Source organism: Aspergillus nidulans, chromosome VIII (assembly GCF_000011425.1).
Source record: "Aspergillus nidulans FGSC A4 chromosome VIII".
Classification (NCBI taxonomy): Eukaryota; Fungi; Ascomycota; class Eurotiomycetes; order Eurotiales; family Aspergillaceae; genus Aspergillus; species Aspergillus nidulans.
Genome location: NC_066264.1, coordinates 3542466 through 3559543, shown reverse-complemented (window position 1 = coordinate 3559543; position 17078 = coordinate 3542466). Strand labels below are relative to the sequence as shown.

General features: G+C 49.8%; 7 protein-coding genes across 7 annotated transcripts, besides 1 other annotated feature; 5 read left to right on the top strand and 2 right to left on the bottom strand.

Annotated features, from left to right (window-relative positions):
- Positions 1 to 17078: part of a sequence feature (contig 1.7 1..773302(-1)) that runs on past both edges of the window.
- ANIA_00416 (uncharacterized protein) lies at positions 839 to 2004 on the top strand (the record flags this gene model as incomplete). The annotated part of the gene is made up of 4 exons (XM_652928.1): positions 839 to 921; positions 977 to 1415; positions 1471 to 1665; positions 1714 to 2004. The coding sequence occupies 4 exons, from the start codon at positions 839 to 841 to the stop codon at positions 2002 to 2004; spliced, it is 1008 nt and encodes a 335-aa protein (XP_658020.1).
- On the top strand, positions 2574 to 3725 carry ANIA_00417 (protein sec61). The gene is made up of 3 exons (XM_652929.2): positions 2574 to 2719; positions 2834 to 3170; positions 3245 to 3725. The coding sequence occupies exons 1-3, from the start codon at positions 2717 to 2719 to the stop codon at positions 3655 to 3657; spliced, it is 753 nt and encodes a 250-aa protein (XP_658021.1). The 5' UTR covers positions 2574 to 2716; the 3' UTR covers positions 3658 to 3725.
- On the top strand, positions 5348 to 7523 carry ANIA_00418 (urea transporter ureA; the record flags this gene model as incomplete). Its single annotated transcript, XM_652930.1, has 3 exons — positions 5348 to 5499; positions 5545 to 5717; positions 5767 to 7523. 3 exons carry the CDS (start codon positions 5348 to 5350, stop codon positions 7521 to 7523), a joined length of 2082 nt encoding a protein of 693 aa, XP_658022.1.
- On the bottom strand, positions 7787 to 8788 carry ANIA_00419 (rhodopsin family protein; the record flags this gene model as incomplete). The annotated part of the gene is made up of 6 exons (XM_652931.2): positions 7787 to 8116; positions 8210 to 8283; positions 8355 to 8379; positions 8432 to 8465; positions 8589 to 8642; positions 8758 to 8788. The coding sequence occupies 6 exons, from the start codon at positions 8786 to 8788 to the stop codon at positions 7933 to 7935; spliced, it is 402 nt and encodes a 133-aa protein (XP_658023.1). The 3' UTR covers positions 7787 to 7932.
- On the bottom strand, positions 9135 to 10027 carry nudG (dynein light chain nudG). Its single transcript, XM_050613411.1, has 7 exons — positions 9911 to 10027; positions 9835 to 9857; positions 9752 to 9785; positions 9670 to 9704; positions 9582 to 9608; positions 9459 to 9528; positions 9135 to 9400 (listed from the first exon to the last, which is right to left on the bottom strand). The coding sequence occupies exons 1-7, from the start codon at positions 9939 to 9941 to the stop codon at positions 9336 to 9338; spliced, it is 285 nt and encodes a 94-aa protein (XP_050469229.1). The 5' UTR covers positions 9942 to 10027; the 3' UTR covers positions 9135 to 9335.
- mrd1 (RNA-binding ribosome biosynthesis protein MRD1) lies at positions 10226 to 13324 on the top strand (the record flags this gene model as incomplete). The annotated part of the gene is made up of 4 exons (XM_652933.2): positions 10226 to 10453; positions 10548 to 11288; positions 11514 to 11786; positions 11839 to 13324. The coding sequence occupies 4 exons, from the start codon at positions 10226 to 10228 to the stop codon at positions 13054 to 13056; spliced, it is 2460 nt and encodes an 819-aa protein (XP_658025.1). The 3' UTR covers positions 13057 to 13324.
- abaA (transcription factor AbaA) lies at positions 13973 to 16464 on the top strand (the record flags this gene model as incomplete). The annotated part of the gene is made up of 3 exons (XM_652934.1): positions 13973 to 14423; positions 14474 to 14650; positions 14702 to 16464. 3 exons carry the CDS (start codon positions 13973 to 13975, stop codon positions 16462 to 16464), a joined length of 2391 nt encoding a protein of 796 aa, XP_658026.1.

The window sequence follows — 17078 nt, the reverse complement described above, 5'->3', positions numbered from 1 at the left end:
GGCCTGGAAATTACCGGACTCTCCCGCTGTTTCGCGTCCCCCAGAATCTCTCTAATTATTGTCTGCATTTTTCTTCCACTCCTCCCGTTGTCCTCTTGTCCCAGCCCTCATTTCCGAGTCGAGTCTGTCGATCTCTTTTCATTCTTTCCAAACCTTGTGATTCTTTCGTTCCCAGTCACTCGCTTTCACCCTCCACCGATCCTTAGCCATCCCCGACTCCCTCCAGCCTGCAGCTCAGCCTTCGACCTCGCCCGAACAATCGATGTGAGCCTCCCCGCCCGACAAACTACAGCGTATCACAGGCGGCTTGGCACCACCTTTCTGGAGATCCAAGCCATCACCCACCAAGCTTTCTACGCTGCGACCGCGATCTCCTCTCGTCCGGTTTACCCCAGTCCACCGGTCTACAACCTGGGGGTTTCTGTCGGAGGTTGTATGATAGTTGAGAAGTTTGGTGTCGCTGCTTATTGACTCCGGTCGAGATCGGTCACCTCCTGAATACTTAAACGGCCTTGAGACGAAACAGTGTCTAGGACGCCGTGTGACAAACAGGGCCGGACTGTCGAAACAAAGTATACCACGCCTCCTGACCGTTCACGAACCCGCTTCCGCCTGCTTACCACCGCGTCGGTGGTAAACCGCCATATTGTACCCACAGCCCGAATACTTAGACGATACCAGCTCCGTCACGGAGCACTTTGTCAAGATTTATTCCCACACATCATCACGAGCGTCCCTGTTCGGCGGATCCTTTGATCCTTCGTTCAGACGAGATCACGGGGGTTTCCGCGGGAGAGAAGGCTATACAAATGTGTCCCCGGCCCCTAAACGACGCAAAATGTACAAACCGAATTCCCTTTGGACGTGGTCCTTTGCCATCGTCACATTAGTTCAAACCGTCATCACCCTTGCTCTGCAATGGTATGTTTGCGTCTGGACATCTTATCCCCCGTGCTTTCTAACGGCCGACTTGCAGCTATATCTTCGCAAACTTCCAGCTCCAACTCACAGCCGAAGCCGAACTTGTGACCTCCTCTAAAACAATCCCAACTTTCCTTGCACTGTACAGTTTCGGATTTCTCTACGAACTATTCCTCGTGTACGACGCTTTGCGCCTCAAAAATACCATTCAGGTTATTGGATTGTGTTTGTGCAATATTGGACTGTTGGTTTATGGCGCAGTTCAGGTTCAGCAGATCAAGGAAGCTGTGACAGTCCTAACGGATAATGATGCAGTCAACCCTGACATCTGGGCCGAAACTCAACCGTTCCTTATCATTATTCCGATCGTTGTGGCCATGGGTAGTGTGCTGATGATGATCGTCGCCTGGAAGCTTTATGATGAATTCGCATGGTCCATCTACAAGCACATCAGCGCTGATCTGCGCATGAAGCGTCGTTATCTAACGTACCAGGTGCGTGGATTTGCTCTTGCCCTTGGATTCAAGTGAAGTATTAACGTCTTGCCAGATTTACATCGCGCTGCTTAAGTTCGACCTTTTCTTCTTCCTCGGTTTCACGATCCAATTCCTTGTCATTGTTACGAACAGAAAAGACACAGAATTTGCCCTTACCATTGCCGCCATACCGGTTACAATCCTTATCCTCCTCTGTGCAGCATTATTCGTGAAGCGTGAGAGCTCGATAGGAATGATCGCCATTATTGTATGTCACTGGGTTCATTTGATGTTGGATTATCCTAACACTTGATAGCTTCTTTATTTCGCAGCCATGGCGTACTTCCTCTTCAAGCTGGTTCGTATGTATCAACCAGCAACCGCCAATGACTATTCAACTGCCCGACGATCTCTGACATTCTTTGCCATCATTACACTGATATTGATCGTGATGACAATTATCAATGCCTGCGTGTGCATGCACAACTTCCACAGGGGGCTGAAGCCTCACATCAACAAGAAAAAGAAGGGCAAGGATGGGGAAAAGGGCTCTACGGAGCTGTCGAACGTTGCCGGTCAGGTGCCCACCCGAATGATGATCGACTAAAAACATCTCGTATGCTTGTTTCCTTCGCCGGTGCTGTACATGAGACAATATATATGCGCCCACCTGGCCATGTCTCGACTGAATATTGAATTGAGGCGTCTTTCGAATATTTACACTATGATACCTTTCCTACGTTATTGGGGTTTGTTACGGCTTTTCATTATAAAGTCTGGGTTGCTTACATTTTTGCTCTATTGTCCATATGTCAGTTCAAAGTACCCATAGCGCCGCTTGATGAACATTCTATTGCCTCCTATCTTAGCTATCAACATTTACGTCAAATAATTATGACTACATATTTTCAAGTAGTAACCACCTGCTAGCTTGCTTGCACATTAATTTTTACTTGGACTTGCTATCGGGACTTGTTAAGGACCGACAAACTTCAAAGCTATAATTCGCTTCGGGCGAGTCCAGTGGCAGTGAAATATCGTTACTCACTAGAAGCGGGAACAAGTGTCGTGGCTGGCTAATCTGGCCGGGGAATTGAAATATGACAATACGTGACCATACGACCAGTGAACTGTGATCGTGTCCTTTCGAACGACTCCAGACCTTCACCTCGCCAATTCAACGCAACTTCACTTTCCTCGGCCTTCCTCTCCTTCTTCTCTCAGTCAGAGCTTCTTTTTAATACTTGCTTCTATTTCTGTGATCTGTTGGACCTTTCGCTGATCTCTGTTCCGATCGCTTATTTTGTCTCTTTCTCACAATGGTGCGTCCCAATTCATTGATCCTCCAAGCAGCAGCTTCATCTGAGCGAACTCATTCGCAGTTCGTCTCAAGGGTCCATTGAGTCCTCGCTACTGACACAGAACCTCCGCTACAGTCTTCTCCCCGCGCTGCCTCCCCATTGACCTCTGGCGCCGAATCAGGCCCTGAGTCCAAGTCCGCTGGAGCCGCCTCAGCCGTCTCTTCCGTCAACCGCCCTTCTTCTCCCACTCCCCCCGGTGGTCCCCGAGCTGCTTTGCGTCGCCGCGCGGCTGCCGACCATAAGGAATCTCTCCGAAATGCCCGTCCTAGCTCAACCCGCGCCGCCGGTGCTGGTGGCTCCTCCAGCACCATGCTCAAGCTGTACACGGATGAGAGCCCTGGTCTCAGGGTTGACCCGGTTGTTGTCTTAGTTCTTAGCTTGGGTTTCATCTTCTCTGTTGTCGGTCTGCATGGTACGTATCTGTCTGTCTTAAGAATATGGTGATTGAGCTATGGGCTGACATTGGCTTGTTCAGTCATTGCCAAGATCACTCGCAAATTCTCCTCGTGAGCTGCAGAGCCGTTATCGGCCTATTGCTTATTTTCGGTGTCTGGTCTTATCTGGGTGCCATTGAGCTGGATGCGGGCAGAACGGCCTGGCATATGTTCAAGCAGAATGGTTCCCATGTGTGTAGAACTGTGACGACTTGGCTCGCTGAACATGTCCACCTTCCGTTCTGCAAGACATCGACTATCAAGGAGCGCCAATCGATATACTCGACATTTCTGAACCTTCGGATACCATATACCCCCTCTACTCCTTTCTCTGTTTCGTTCCATGCGCCGGTGAGCTTGGGATGCACAGTGCATGGAAATTACCTATTCAAACCCGATTTCTCTTTGCTGAGTGCTTTTGAAGCCAATACCCATCTGCAGTATGGGTCATACTTTTTGCGTTAAATATTTTTCCCTGCTTGAGTAGGTGCTCGGAACGACTTTAATTAATGCAGAGTTAGTTCAGTTACAGTTGGGAAGCAATGCATCTGTATAGTAGTCTCGCCAATCTTGTCTCAGTGTGCTTTGCCCGCAAATCTCGTTCTAGACTGGTATCTTGCCTCGCTACCGGCGGGAATACGAAGTATAGGTAAGGGTCTGCATGGTTCACCTCAACAGCCGCCTATCGACTTAATCCCGTCATGGATGTCAAGGAAACGCTTGGATTGGGGCTGGATTGTAATTAGAAATATATGCCTTGAATCTCATTCGACACTAGTTAACTCACGAAACCTGGAGCAGTCGAAGATAGTATCACACCCCACGCTCCAAGCCTCTGGGGTCAGCTTGTCCTGGGTCCATGTGGTCGATGCACCGATGACAAGGGAGATCAGATAAGGAATCCAGATCTCGAAGCCACGGGCAAACGCGGTATTCGCTACCCGGGTCCTGGTTTGTGGGAATGTTAACGATCTGTAGCCTCTAGTAATCATTCAAGTAACCTGTGGGCTCTTCGCGTATGGCATATTCGGCGTATTCTATGGGCTCTTGAGTCCTGGGCCTTTGAGGTATATCCTCTCTAACTGCCCGCAGAACTGGCGAAAACTCATTGCAAGAACTTTTTGTCACCATTGTATGCTTACCTGGGCACTGTGGGCAGGCCTTCTTGGGAGTCCAACCCTCCTACGGTCTACTTGGGATTAGGACGATATTCCTCCCTACTTCGTAGACTAACTCCCAGTGGAAGCATTTGGGGGGAGAGGTTCGATGTGTGGATTATAATACTCTTGGGCGAAGAGACTGTTGCTATTGGTCTAGCAGAAAGACAGGACGAGTTCCAAAACGGCTTGAGGTTGATAAGTGCTGAATATATTCCCTGTGCCAGAGGAGCCGTAGTAACCCTGATAGGCATTTCCAGGGAGACAGCTGCACGTAGTCGGACAGTTCGGAGCTCTGGACATGTGGGGGAGCACAGAATCGAAAAGATTAGTGGGAGTATCGAGTAAAACGTTATCTGCAGTCAAGTTATCAGTTCTCGAGAATGACCATGGCCCTTCTCTTCAATGCGTGCTTCGGCCATGGCCGGCCCGTCCCCAGTTCAACTGTCGGGCCCGCTTATCAGCTGGCTTTCCCGTCCAATGGGATCACGTCAAGCTTTCCTGATAAGCCTACAATTTTCCAATGGGATGATTTGCTTCTTCATCCACCACGATAACGAAACATCCTGCCCAGTAAGGTTAACTCGCTGCTCCAGGCCATTCTTTTCAGAGACCCTGAGTACGAAGTGAAGGAATGATGGAGAAACCAAGAGCTATGCCAAGCTCAATCCTTTATTACGAAACATGGTCGTCCTTATCATGCCTTCCACGAGCTGGGACAGCTCTCCTTGTATCAGCCTCGTTCTTATTTATCATTGCATCGCCAATAATTACTTGTCTATCGCGAGCTTCATCGATACTGCTTGAAGGTTGACGCAGCGGGATCGGAGATTTAAGTCCTTATATCAGCCCGTCAGTCCCTGCTCTGAGTTGTCGCCATCACAACCTTAAAGATCTGGAAACTGCAGACACCAGACTGCCTGAAATTGTACTACGAAGTAGAGCAGTTGTTTTCTGTTGAGGTTGCTAGTTCTCCACTGGTTCTTCGGTTATCCAAAATGGTTGCGGTTATAGCTGCCCCCGATGAAGCCGGGGTAGAGACCGTTACGTTCACTGCTCCCCTCACCCAAGGGTTTGGGTACGGGATCATCATCGGGCTCGGGTTCGCCTTTGCCCTGGTCATGATCTTCATCACCTGGTCCCTAAAGAGGTAAGTTTTGTCAGACATTGGTTTCGAGCAGGACTAACGGTCTAGGTATCAACATGAGATTATCACGTCTGAGATGTTCTCCACAGCTGGACGGAGTGTCAAGTCTGGCCTGGTGGCCTCTGCTGTCGTGAGCAGTTGGACCTGGGCAGCTACTCTGCTGCAATCTTCGGCCGTGGCCTACCAGTACGGCACCTCGGGGCCGTTCTTCTATGCATCGGGTTGGTCTTCACCCCGGTATGACACGAAGGATATACTGACAGTTTGCAGGCGCCACCGTTCAGATCATCTTGTTTGCAACGCTCGCCATTGAACTCAAGAGACGCGCGCCTAACGCACACACATTCCTGGAAGCCATCCGTGCCCGTTACGGTACCGTCGTACATCTCGTCTTCATCGTTTTCTGCCTGATGACCAACATCCTCGTTACGGCCATGCTGCTCACTGGCGGCGCAGCGGTGCTCAACTCTATGACTGGCGTCCCAGTTGTTGCAGCCTGCTTCCTCCTCCCAATCGGTGTGGTTCTGTACACCCTTTTCGGAGGCATTAAAGCAACATTCATCACCGACTATATGCACACTGTTGTCATTGTCGTGATCATCTTCATCTTCGCTTTCTCTGCCTACGCCAGCAACGACCGTCTTGGCTCCCCCGGCAAAGTCTATGACCTCCTCGTCCAAGCTGCTCTGCGCAATCCGGTTTCAGGGAACGCTGAAGGTAGCTACCTCACCATGCGCTCCAAAGATGGCGGTATCTTCTGGGTCATCAACCTCGTCGGTAACTTCGGCACTGTCTTCCTGGACAACGGCTACTACAACAAGGCCATCGCCGCGCACCCAGTCCACGCTTTCCCTGGATATGTCATCGGCGGTCTCTGCTGGTTCGCTATTCCCTGGCTCTGCGCGACAACGATGGGTCTCTCTGCACTTGCGCTAGAGGGAACGCGCCGCATTGCCTCCGTTGACGTAACAGCCGGCCTCGTCCTTCCCTTTGCATCTGTCGAACTCCTCGGATATAGTGGCGCAGTATGCACAACCCTTATGATCTTTATGGCCGTGACCTCTGCCTTCTCGGCCCAGCTCATCGCCGTGTCCTCGATCCTCACCTACGATATCTACCAAGCCTACATCAACCCTGCCGCAAAGGGCAAACGCCTCGTCTGGGTCTCGCACCTCTCCTGCGTAGTCTTCGCAATCGCGATGGCTGCCTTTGCGACAGGTCTTCACTACGCTGGTATCGGTATGGGCTATCTCTACCTTCTCATGGGCGTCATCATCTCCTCAGCCGTGTTCCCGGGCGCCATGACCCTCGTCTGGAAGGGGCAGAACTGGATCGCGGCAGCCGCCTCTCCAGTTTTGGGCCTCGCAATGTCCCTGGTTGCGTGGCTTGTTACAACAAAGACAGAGTATGGCGTCTTCACCGTCGAAACCACAGGAGCAAACTACCCCATGCTAGCGGGCAACGTCGCCGCCCTTCTCAGCCCTGTCGTCTTCTCGCCAGTCTTGACATACCTCTTCGGCCCTCAGAATTACGACTACGAATCCATGCGCGCCATCCGCAAAGTCGATGACTCGGATGTCGCCGCGGCGGCGCACGTCGACCTCGAGCTCATTCCCGGCGCTTCCAATACAAACTCGTCCCCTTCACAGCAACAGCAAGAGGAAGAGGAAATAAGAAAACTCAACAAAGCCGCATTTATTTCCCGCTGTCTCACAGTTGGCATGGTAATTTGTTTCTTGATCCTCTGGCCTATACCCATGTATGGCAGCGGGTACGTCTTCAGCAAGAAGTTCTTCACAGGCTGGGTTGTTGTGGGCATCATCTGGCTCTTTGGGACTGCGTTCGGGGTGATTCTATTCCCGCTCTGGGAGGGTAGGAGCAGTATCAAAAGGGTTGGTAAGCTTATGCTGCTCGATGCGATGGGAAGGCAGTGGAAAAGCAGTGCTCTGGTAGGCCAGGGAGACGAAGAGAGTGAAGAGTCTGGGTCTGGTGCTGTTACACCGAGCGAGAAGATTGTTGCAAAATGAGTGTGTTCATATATCTTGCGTTGTTGTGTGTTCAGCTAGCTAGATTCATTTATGTTTTGCGTTTGATTCAATTATACCCCACTCGTTACACATGTACCAAGTTTTTATACCAGGGTGGCGACCAGCGTTCATGATAAGATAGCTTATATAGAATATGGCTATTTCATTAAGCATTATAATTCATTCTTACGGACCCTAGCTGAAGCAGTTATGTCGTCCAAGCCGTCATTAACTTTATAGAGCGAAATATAGAATTACAAACTGGAAAGACAAGAGCAATGTTCCCTCCAGAGATCAACCCCAACAGACCATAGAACAGTAACTTAGGTATCGTCATCAATCTGAGAGTAAACTCCAGTCTTTCGAGGACCTGACGAACACTGCCTCAGAGGCATTTGCCATGAGCGCATCACTTATACGCATACGGCTGTGGTGGCGGTGATGTAGCCCCCGACGCTACGGGAGGATACTGCATTTGCTGCTGCGGGGTTTGCTGCTGCTGATACCCCCCAAAGTATGCCTGCGGCGGAGGTTGTGGTCCGTAGCCTGCATTTGGGGGCGGCCGAGTGTCTGGGTTAATATCGGGGCGATCACTATTCTTGTTAGTTTATGAACAATATAAGCATGTACTGAGAAGCAGTGGATCAGATGAAAAAAGGAGAGCATAAGGCAAGGGAAGGATATACCGCAAGTCCTGGGTAAATCGGCATGTGTAGCATGTAACTTCCTTGTACTTGTGCATTGCTAATGGGATCACGGGCTGTATGGGATATGTCAGTTCCTTTTCTTCGGTACAATACTGCCTTTAGCAAAGGCAGGATAGTGCCATACAATGAAGCAGATCGTGAAGAATGGCCTGTATACATGCGTTAGCCCCAGGCGTAGTTAGTTAACTCAGGACAACATACCATCGTGTCACACACCGTCCATTCCAATGGTTGCCTGTACGGAGTTTAGTGCCAGATCCATTGGTAACTGTTGAACAGCAGCCACGCCGTGTCCTTGTCTCAGAAATCGGGACTATGTGTATACTCCCAAAAGGACGTGAAATAGGAGAAAACTTACAATTATAGCAATAAGCTCTAACATTTTCGTACCCCTCCAGCATGGACGTGAATTCTGTACCTCTGGTGAGTATACACCCATTTCCCAATGAGGCGGTGGATATCAGCGTGCGGAGTATCCCTCCGGGCTTTATGGAACGGGTGGAGGGCTAGGGTCCGGAAGAACTCACCATGCGTTCCGAAAGTGATGCAGATGGCCATGATGACTGGCTTTGCTCTAGGTGAAATATATAGCCAGTATAAAGCTGGCTTCCCTTGCGGACTAGTTCTCGAGAACGTTTGTGATATCTAGGTGGTTAAGTTGGGTTGGAAGGCAGCAGTTAAAGAAGGGGGGTGTTGACGTGTGGCGCTGTGGCTTGGGTCTTGGCGTTTATGATTATCGCAGGGCACGTGTTGTCCCTTTTCCTCTGCCTTTCTTATGGAGCTTGACATCTCTCTTGGTAACGCAGAGCTCAAGAGACTATCATAGAGAAATATTCATACGTAGTGTTTACATGGCATTTGACGTGAGGCGCATACGGTGGTGACACAGATAAACTGGGTCATAGTTCAGGCATAGATTTACCAATAATAACACCGAATGAATTGTGATAACAAAATGTCGCATGCTAAGGAGTTATGACTATTTTGGCTCGAGGTGTTCTCTCAATGCGGTTGGGGAATCGTGACAAAGTGGTATGGGAGTTGAAGTAGCATATGCGTTCCTTCCGACTTGAGTGAAAGGTATCGAGTGTTGTTTTCCGCTGGCTTATTGTGTCTTGAATAAAAGGATAGCGCAGTGGCCGAGGTAGAAGTAAATGAAGTGCTTCGTTTCTGGTAGGCATCAATCAGCAAGTGTCTATACTCGGCATCACTTGCAATGCGGCATTACCGTGCGTCACAAAGCTTCCAAAGTTCCTTCCCACCACACAGTGCCATGTAGCGCCTTTGCGAGAGTCAAACTGTTCCATTGTAAGATTCCGAGCCATCGTAGGTTTGGTTGGGCGGCGCGCACTTCTCTCTTGATGTATTGAGCAATGTCCTAGGTGCCGTTAGTATCGACAGGCATGTATCGGGCCCAAAAGTCCGCAGCAAGAACATACCTTCTCAATATGATACTTCTCCATAGCCTCGATAGCTAAACAATTAGCCTCGAACCTCATAAATCGCAGAGGATATTCATACCAACTTCGACAGCCTCCTGCTGCATGTCCTCCGACTATCCCCTCGTGAGCCTCAATATATTCGCATAGCATCAGAGCTCTTACCATGTCGACGGACTTGATTTGGGCTGGAATCGGCGTTAGTGAACTTAGAGGAGCTTGTATGGTGGGCAACGCTTACGTTCGAGCTTGTCCTTCTTCTCGGAAGCCATTTTGACAGCAACTAAGTAATAACTACAAGATAATCGATTTTGAGAGACGCCCCTGATAGCGAGAGTATGCGACGAATTAGACTTGCGACTCGAAGAACGTTGTCAGTCGACTTGTTGTTTGGCGGCTGCGCGCAGGAAACTCCGCGCGAGCAGCACAGACCACCTCTCTTTTCTCTCACCGCCTTCGGCACTATGAAAGCAGAAAAAAAAAAGCCGCCAAAAAGTTTTCTGGTTGCAACTTTTTCATTTGCGAGTGGTGTTAAACAAACCCTCTATCCACAAACATGGAGAGCACAAGAGTGTTTGTCTCTGGCCTCCCCCCAACATTAACCAATGATCAACTCAAGAAACACTTTGAAACTCGCTTTCATGTCACGGATGCTCATGTCCTGCCAAAACGGAGGATTGGCTTCGTGGGCTTCAAAAGCTCTGAGGCGGCTCAGCAGGCTGTTTCTTACTTCAATAAGACATATATGAGGATGTCCAAGATTTCAGTAGACATTGCTAAGCCGGTATGTCACTCCTCTCTCTGCTTAATTTGCACTTCGTTTTTCCCATTGAGCTTGCTGACCAGTCAAGGTGGTCTTGTAACTGACCAGTAATTAGATTGATGCGGAACCTGCCCACCGCAAGGACAGTAGAACAGCTCAGCCCGACGATGCCTTGGGAAACAATCTCAAGCGTAAGCGCGATGGGGATACTATCAAGGATTCTAAAACGCAAGAGTATCTTTCCCTCTTACAGCAACCATCTAAGACCCGAACGTGGGCAAATGATGATCAGCTACCTGATCCTGATGAGACCGACTCACATGCACAAGAACAAGAACAGCCTTTCGACGTCGATGATCAGGAGGAACTGACATACGCTCAGAGGAAAAAGGCAAAACTGGGTCAGGATGCAAACGAAAGCTCTCATGTTCCAGTAGTTGCTGGCTATCAACCTACAACTGACGAAAGCGATGGTCAACCCTCGCCTGAAAAACATGAAGAGGAGTTGGAGGACCCGCAAAAGGACCAGGCGCCTGTTTCTGACTCTGACTGGCTGCGCTCAAAAACAAGTCGCCTTCTAGGCTTGCTAGACGAAGATGAACAAGAAACGTTTGCGTCCCCTGCGGCGGCCACGAATCCTACGCCAATAATCAACTCCAACGTTGAGAAGCCCGAAGCTGAGAGTCCGGAGAAGCCCGCTGAGAGCGACTTGACGAAAGCGCCCACAGCAGCGGAAGTTGACACGAACATCGAAAACATCCGCATTTCAGCACGTTTATTTGTCAGAAATTTGTCTTACGAGACGAAAGAGTCAGAACTCGAGCCGGTTTTTTCGCCTTTTGGCAAAATTGAAGAAGTAAGGACCCTTTCATGTTTCGCTATCCAAACGCCCTTCATAGTGCAATCTTCTGCTTGAATGATGATATACCTCTGATAGGGACATCCGATGCAAAAGCAAGTGATGTGAAAATCAGAAGAGAGAATTTTAGTAGATGCCTCTCGTTATCTGATATAGCAGCTTTATTTCTGTTTTGACTCATACAATTGCCTTGAAGCTATTGCTAACGTTTCATTGCTTTAGATTCATGTTGCCTTCGATACAAGATTTACGACCAGCAAAGGATTTGCGTACGTTCAGTACGCTGATCCTGACGCGGCTGTTGAAGCGTACAGAAATTTAGATGGAAAGATCTTTCAGGGTCGCTTATTACATATTCTGCCTGCATCGCAGAAGAAGACGTACAAGCTAGACGAGCACGAGCTGTCCAAATTGCCGTTAAAGAAGCAAAAGCAGATCAAGCGAAAACAGGAGGCTGCTTCTTCAACGTTCAGCTGGAACTCCCTGTATATGAATGTGAGTTAGGAAGTCGCTAACGGACTACGTGAATATTTGCTAACCCATACAGGCTGATGCCGTCATGTCTTCCGTTGCTGAACGAATTGGTGTCTCCAAAGCTGACCTTTTGGATCCCACTTCGTCGGATGCCGCTGTCAAGCAGGCCCATGCTGAAACGCATGTAATCCAAGAGACAAAAGCTTATTTCAAAGCAAACGGTGTAAATTTGGACGCTTTCAAGCAACGAGAGCGCGGAAATCTCGCCATTTTAGTAAAGAACTTCTCGTATGGCACAAAAACCGAAGACCTTCGCAAATTATTTGAACCCTTCGGACAAATCACCAGGCTGTTGATGCCGCCGAGCGGCACAATAGCTATTGTGGCATTCGCGCGACCGGATGAAGCGCAGAAGGCTTTCAAAAGCCTAGCGTACCGAAAACTTGGTGACTCGATCCTCTTTTTGGAGAAGGCACCAAAAGACCTTTTTGAGGCGGATGTTCCACCTCAGAACCCACTGCCAGAAACCAAAGCCGTCTCGCAAGGTTTCTCAACCGCAGATACTTTTGCTGCGGATGAAGGTGACGAAGAAGTTATGGCTACTGCAACGTTGTTCATCAAGAACCTTAACTTCTCCACAACTAATCAATCTTTGATAGAAGCGTTCAGGCCGCTGGATGGCTTTGTTTCCGCAAGGATAAAAACCAAACCTGATCCCAAAAACCCTGGTCAGACACTGAGCATGGGCTTTGGTTTCGCCGATTTCAAAACCAAGGCCCAGGCCCAGGCTGCTCTCGCTGTGATGAATGGCTACACGCTTGACCGGCACACATTGGTAGTAAGGGCATCTCATAAGGGCATGGATGCAGCCGAGGAAAGAAGAAAGGAGGACACTGCGAAGAAGATCGCTGCACGACGTACCAAGATCATCATTAAGAACTTGCCGTTCCAGGCCACGAAGAAAGACGTCAGGTCGCTTTTCGGGGCTTATGGCCAGCTCCGGTCTGTGCGGGTGCCCAAGAAGTTCGACCGGTCTGCTCGGGGTTTTGGTTTCGCTGATTTTGTAAGCGCTCGAGAAGCGGAAAATGCCATGGATGCCTTGAAGAACACACACCTTCTCGGCAGGCGATTGGTATTGGAATTCGCGAACGAGGAGGCCATAGATGCCGAAGAGGAGATTCAAAGAATCGAAAAGAAGGTAGGGGAGCAGCTGGACAGGGTCAAGCTCCAAAAGCTCACTGGAGCTGGGCGCAAAAAGTTCACTGTAGGGGCCCAGGACGACGAGAGCTAGAGTCCCTTCTCCCTGTCGATAGGTGCAAATCCAGGTCGACTTTCGCGATACTATCCCTTGCTTTCCGGATAGAAGCAGCGCACACGTTCCTGTCAGTACCTGCATACATACGCGTCCTGCAAAGTGCCGTCCACTCGTGCATCCGAACCTTAGATACCCTGTATCGCATTACTATTACTGTCTTTCTGGGATCTCTCTCGATGTAAGCGTCTCCTTAAGTCCTATACAACTAGGTACTCGCACCCTGGATATTCCAACTCCTAGGGCTTGACCTTTCACATTCCAGTCGTACTATTCGTAATACCCTCAGCATTCCAAACATGACGATGTACGAGTGGCCATTGATACGCTGCATTCCTCTGAGCGATCTTGCCACTGCCACCTCTATCGTCACTCGTCTATACCAACTGACTGGCAGCTATCTTGCGCACCCTAAAAATCTCCGAGCGGTTGTTGATAGGATGGTGCTCCCTGATTGCCCCTTGCATTGGCTTTGACCAAGTCTCGAACCGTCCGATTCGCTGCAACAGAGCAGTCCTGTCTGCCTTTCTTCGTGGCCTTGGCTGAACGCGTGAACCGCAGCAGGAGCTTCCTCCACCTTGAGGGACAGTCAATGTTGCCCTAGAGGGGTATACTCCCAAACAAGCAGCGTGATCCAGCAATGCTACTACTGGGGATACATTCACCCTCCCCTCTCCAGGGGGATTCCTGAGCTCTCCCGTATAAACACCATGCTGCTCGCTTCCACATTCTCTTTCCCAGGCTCTTACATTCTCTCTTCCAAGCATCTACGTTCTTCATTGCTGTTTTGTCACCTTTCTGCGTTCTTTGCAGACTGTAAACATTTGGCCAGCTCTCAATATCTCGTCTTTGGAATTTGTTCTCATTCTTGGGAGCGAATCTTGGGGTCTGCTCCATGGCTACTGACTGGCAACCCGAGTGTATGGTATCCCAAAACCAAGCAGCTCTGGAGAGCATAGGAGCCCATTCAGACCGAGCTCTTCAGAATACGTCTGGGAACGTGCAGGCATACTCAGACAGCCTAGCACACCATGACACGACTGGACGTGATGACCCTCTACAGCATTACACCCTCAAGTACCCTCACCCTCCAGTCCCAGTCCCAAGCCATCCACTGCCAACTGCCACTGCCAATCTCTACCATCCCCAGCTTTTAAGTCATCGATACCAGGTCAAGAAGCTGCGGCGTCTCCAATCGAATGGTTCCTCATATGCAGGGTCCAGAAGGGGGAGAAGTTACTTGAAGTCACAGAAGTACTTAGAGTATAGGGCTCGGCCACGTCGGGATACTGGGAAAGATGGTGAACCAGTATGGTCGGACGAACTGGAGGATGCCTTCCAGCAAGGTAAGCGGAACCTACTATTTCTACATGAGTAAGTGCTAATGAGGCACTAGCTCTTGAAGCAAACCCGCCTATGGGGAGACGAAAGTGGTCCGAACGTGGAAAGTCCTACGGACGAAACGAACTGATTGCGGAGTACATCTATAAATTGACTGGGAAGCGAAGGACCAGGAAACAAGTGTCCAGTCACTTGCAAGTACTTGACTCATTCCTCAAGGGTGACCCTGATTGTAAGTTGCGAGATGTGGTCTTAAATGAACTTATTCTAACAACCCCCACAGGGGAGAGACTTGTCCGAGAACAATCAGATCGTTCAACTGCCCAGACGCAACCGGTGGGACCACGATGGAGAACCTCGATGGACCATTTGCCGTCGAGTCACTACGGCACTCACGCAACCTCTTCTTACCCGGAACCCATGAGGCTGATGCCCCCTTACTCGGCAGACTTGCAGCTACCTCAGTACTCACCCACTTCAACTCAACAAGACACAAACAACAACACAATACAAGGCCTTAGCTTTGACATGTGGGTCAGCGCTCCAAACAAACCGGACCGTATTGACGACGCGTACCATTTGTATACCCGCCTCCAAGGCGACCAACGTCAACCGCCCATGCCGCTGGAAGATCTGAAGAACTGGCGCGTGTCCTTTCCCCACCTAAGCTCATCACTCTCAGACGTGAACGATCCGCTGAACTGCGAAATAATTCTTCTCGAGACCAACCTCGAGCTGATGGATGACTTTCCTCCTATGGGTTCTAGATTGGGGATCCACCTGGAACTTGACATTGCAAATCCTATGTCTGGGACGGCGCCAACGGTCAACCAGATGGAGAATTGGACATGTAGTACTTACATATACGAAGACGGGAGGCGCACGATGGAGGCATATCACAACCTCACCAAGCCGCATACAACAAAGGTTAAGCCGCCATTTGAGTCATCGTGGTGGGCAAAAACCTTCACGAAACTGACACAAGACAAGCGGGAAGCTGAGAGCACCGGACATCACCACGCTGCTGATGAGCGTACCCGACGGTATTTTCACTCTTTGACCGCGGTGCAGGAGATCCGGGCTACTGTACCTCCAAGCTTGCGACGTCTACAGAACCATTATCCAGGTTCTCCTGCTGAAGAAAGCAAGCGGATGGCCATCATCCTCTGGAAGTTCCGCCAGACTCGACCCAACGAGGTTGGCACGACGACATGGCGAAAGCTGATAACGTCTCCGGACCGTGCCTTGACCAATAGCCCTAGACCGTCCACTGCAATTGATCTTCCTCCTCTATCCTTAGACTCTATCCTGCTAAGCAAGCCTACTTCGAACTTATACCAGGCACCGCCTCAGCACCATGACCTACTGCACCAGAATGCCCCCTCGCAGCAGTCTTGGTCCCTCTATCAACCATCTCATGACCATGTTAATAGCTTATACCACTCCGCCGGCGCCTTCGATTTTCTAAACAGCATCACAAAACCGGAAGAGGGGTTATCAGATAAGACAGCCCCAACCTCAGTGCTTGACCCCTTCCCCAACCTCACACAACAGACTACTAGCCAAACGGCCGGCATCAACGTTTCCAGCGGCACACCGGTAATGCTTCAGATCCCTGATTTATCCCTCTCGTCCAACCTTGGAACCTATGGACTCGGCCATGAAAGCCACTATGTGCCGTCACACCATAATGCAGCAAATCTGCACGATCACAGCAGCACCACCGGACTAGGTCACTACTTCGCCCCAAGCACCCAGTCACTCGACGAAATTAGCCATTCCCACGCCCCATGGTCAGCTCCAAACACAACAATCTCCGGCGATACTAGCGGCGGCAACTACCATCATCTACCGTTTACGACGTCAGATCACTCCGTTACGGTATCGCGCGAGTCGCACCAGAATCACAGCTTTGAGGGGCTACTGCCTTCGGATGATCTCGTTGGAATCGTTGGGGGATTATCTGGTGATCCTAATATGAACGGGGCGGGCCCCGAACATACATCTTCGGCATATGCTGAACATACTGCGGTTGAGGCTGTCTAGCCTCCTTTACCATGTCTATGAACAGACGGGAGAGGTGATCCTAGGGCTCCATCTACGCAGGGGAGAACCTCTTAATTCATAATGATAACCATGGCATAAAAAATGTGTGATTTTTAAGGTTCTTCTTTATTTCCCTTTTTTTTTTTTTTTCTGGTTTTCTGTCTTCTATGATTCCCTGCCCCTCTTTCCTTTTATCCTGATATTTTCCTGTACTATAATGGTGGAGCACCTTAGTCCATGCTTTGCCTTAATATACTCATTCTTCATTTCAGAACTCCACGGCTTTATTCCCAATTTCTAAAGTTTTATTGAATGAATTGATCCGAATTCCTTTTTTTTGCCCTCCCAAGGCTTTTCCCCTCGCTCTCACAGGTGGAAATTGAGCGAGGGGTGATTCTGACTAACGGCCAATTTATCCGGCGACCAATTTAGCCGGTGACTCCATACCCACCGCGCATACAGCCGGTCACTTTAGCCTCCTCGCGAGTTGCAATCATACTCTTCAGTGTTCACTTTACCCATTCGGTACGGAGGGGTCATGAGGGGTAGAACAATCTTTCGCGAGGCGTATCCTCGTTCTCTCATAAGCTCTTCCTGACTCTTATTCTCTCTCT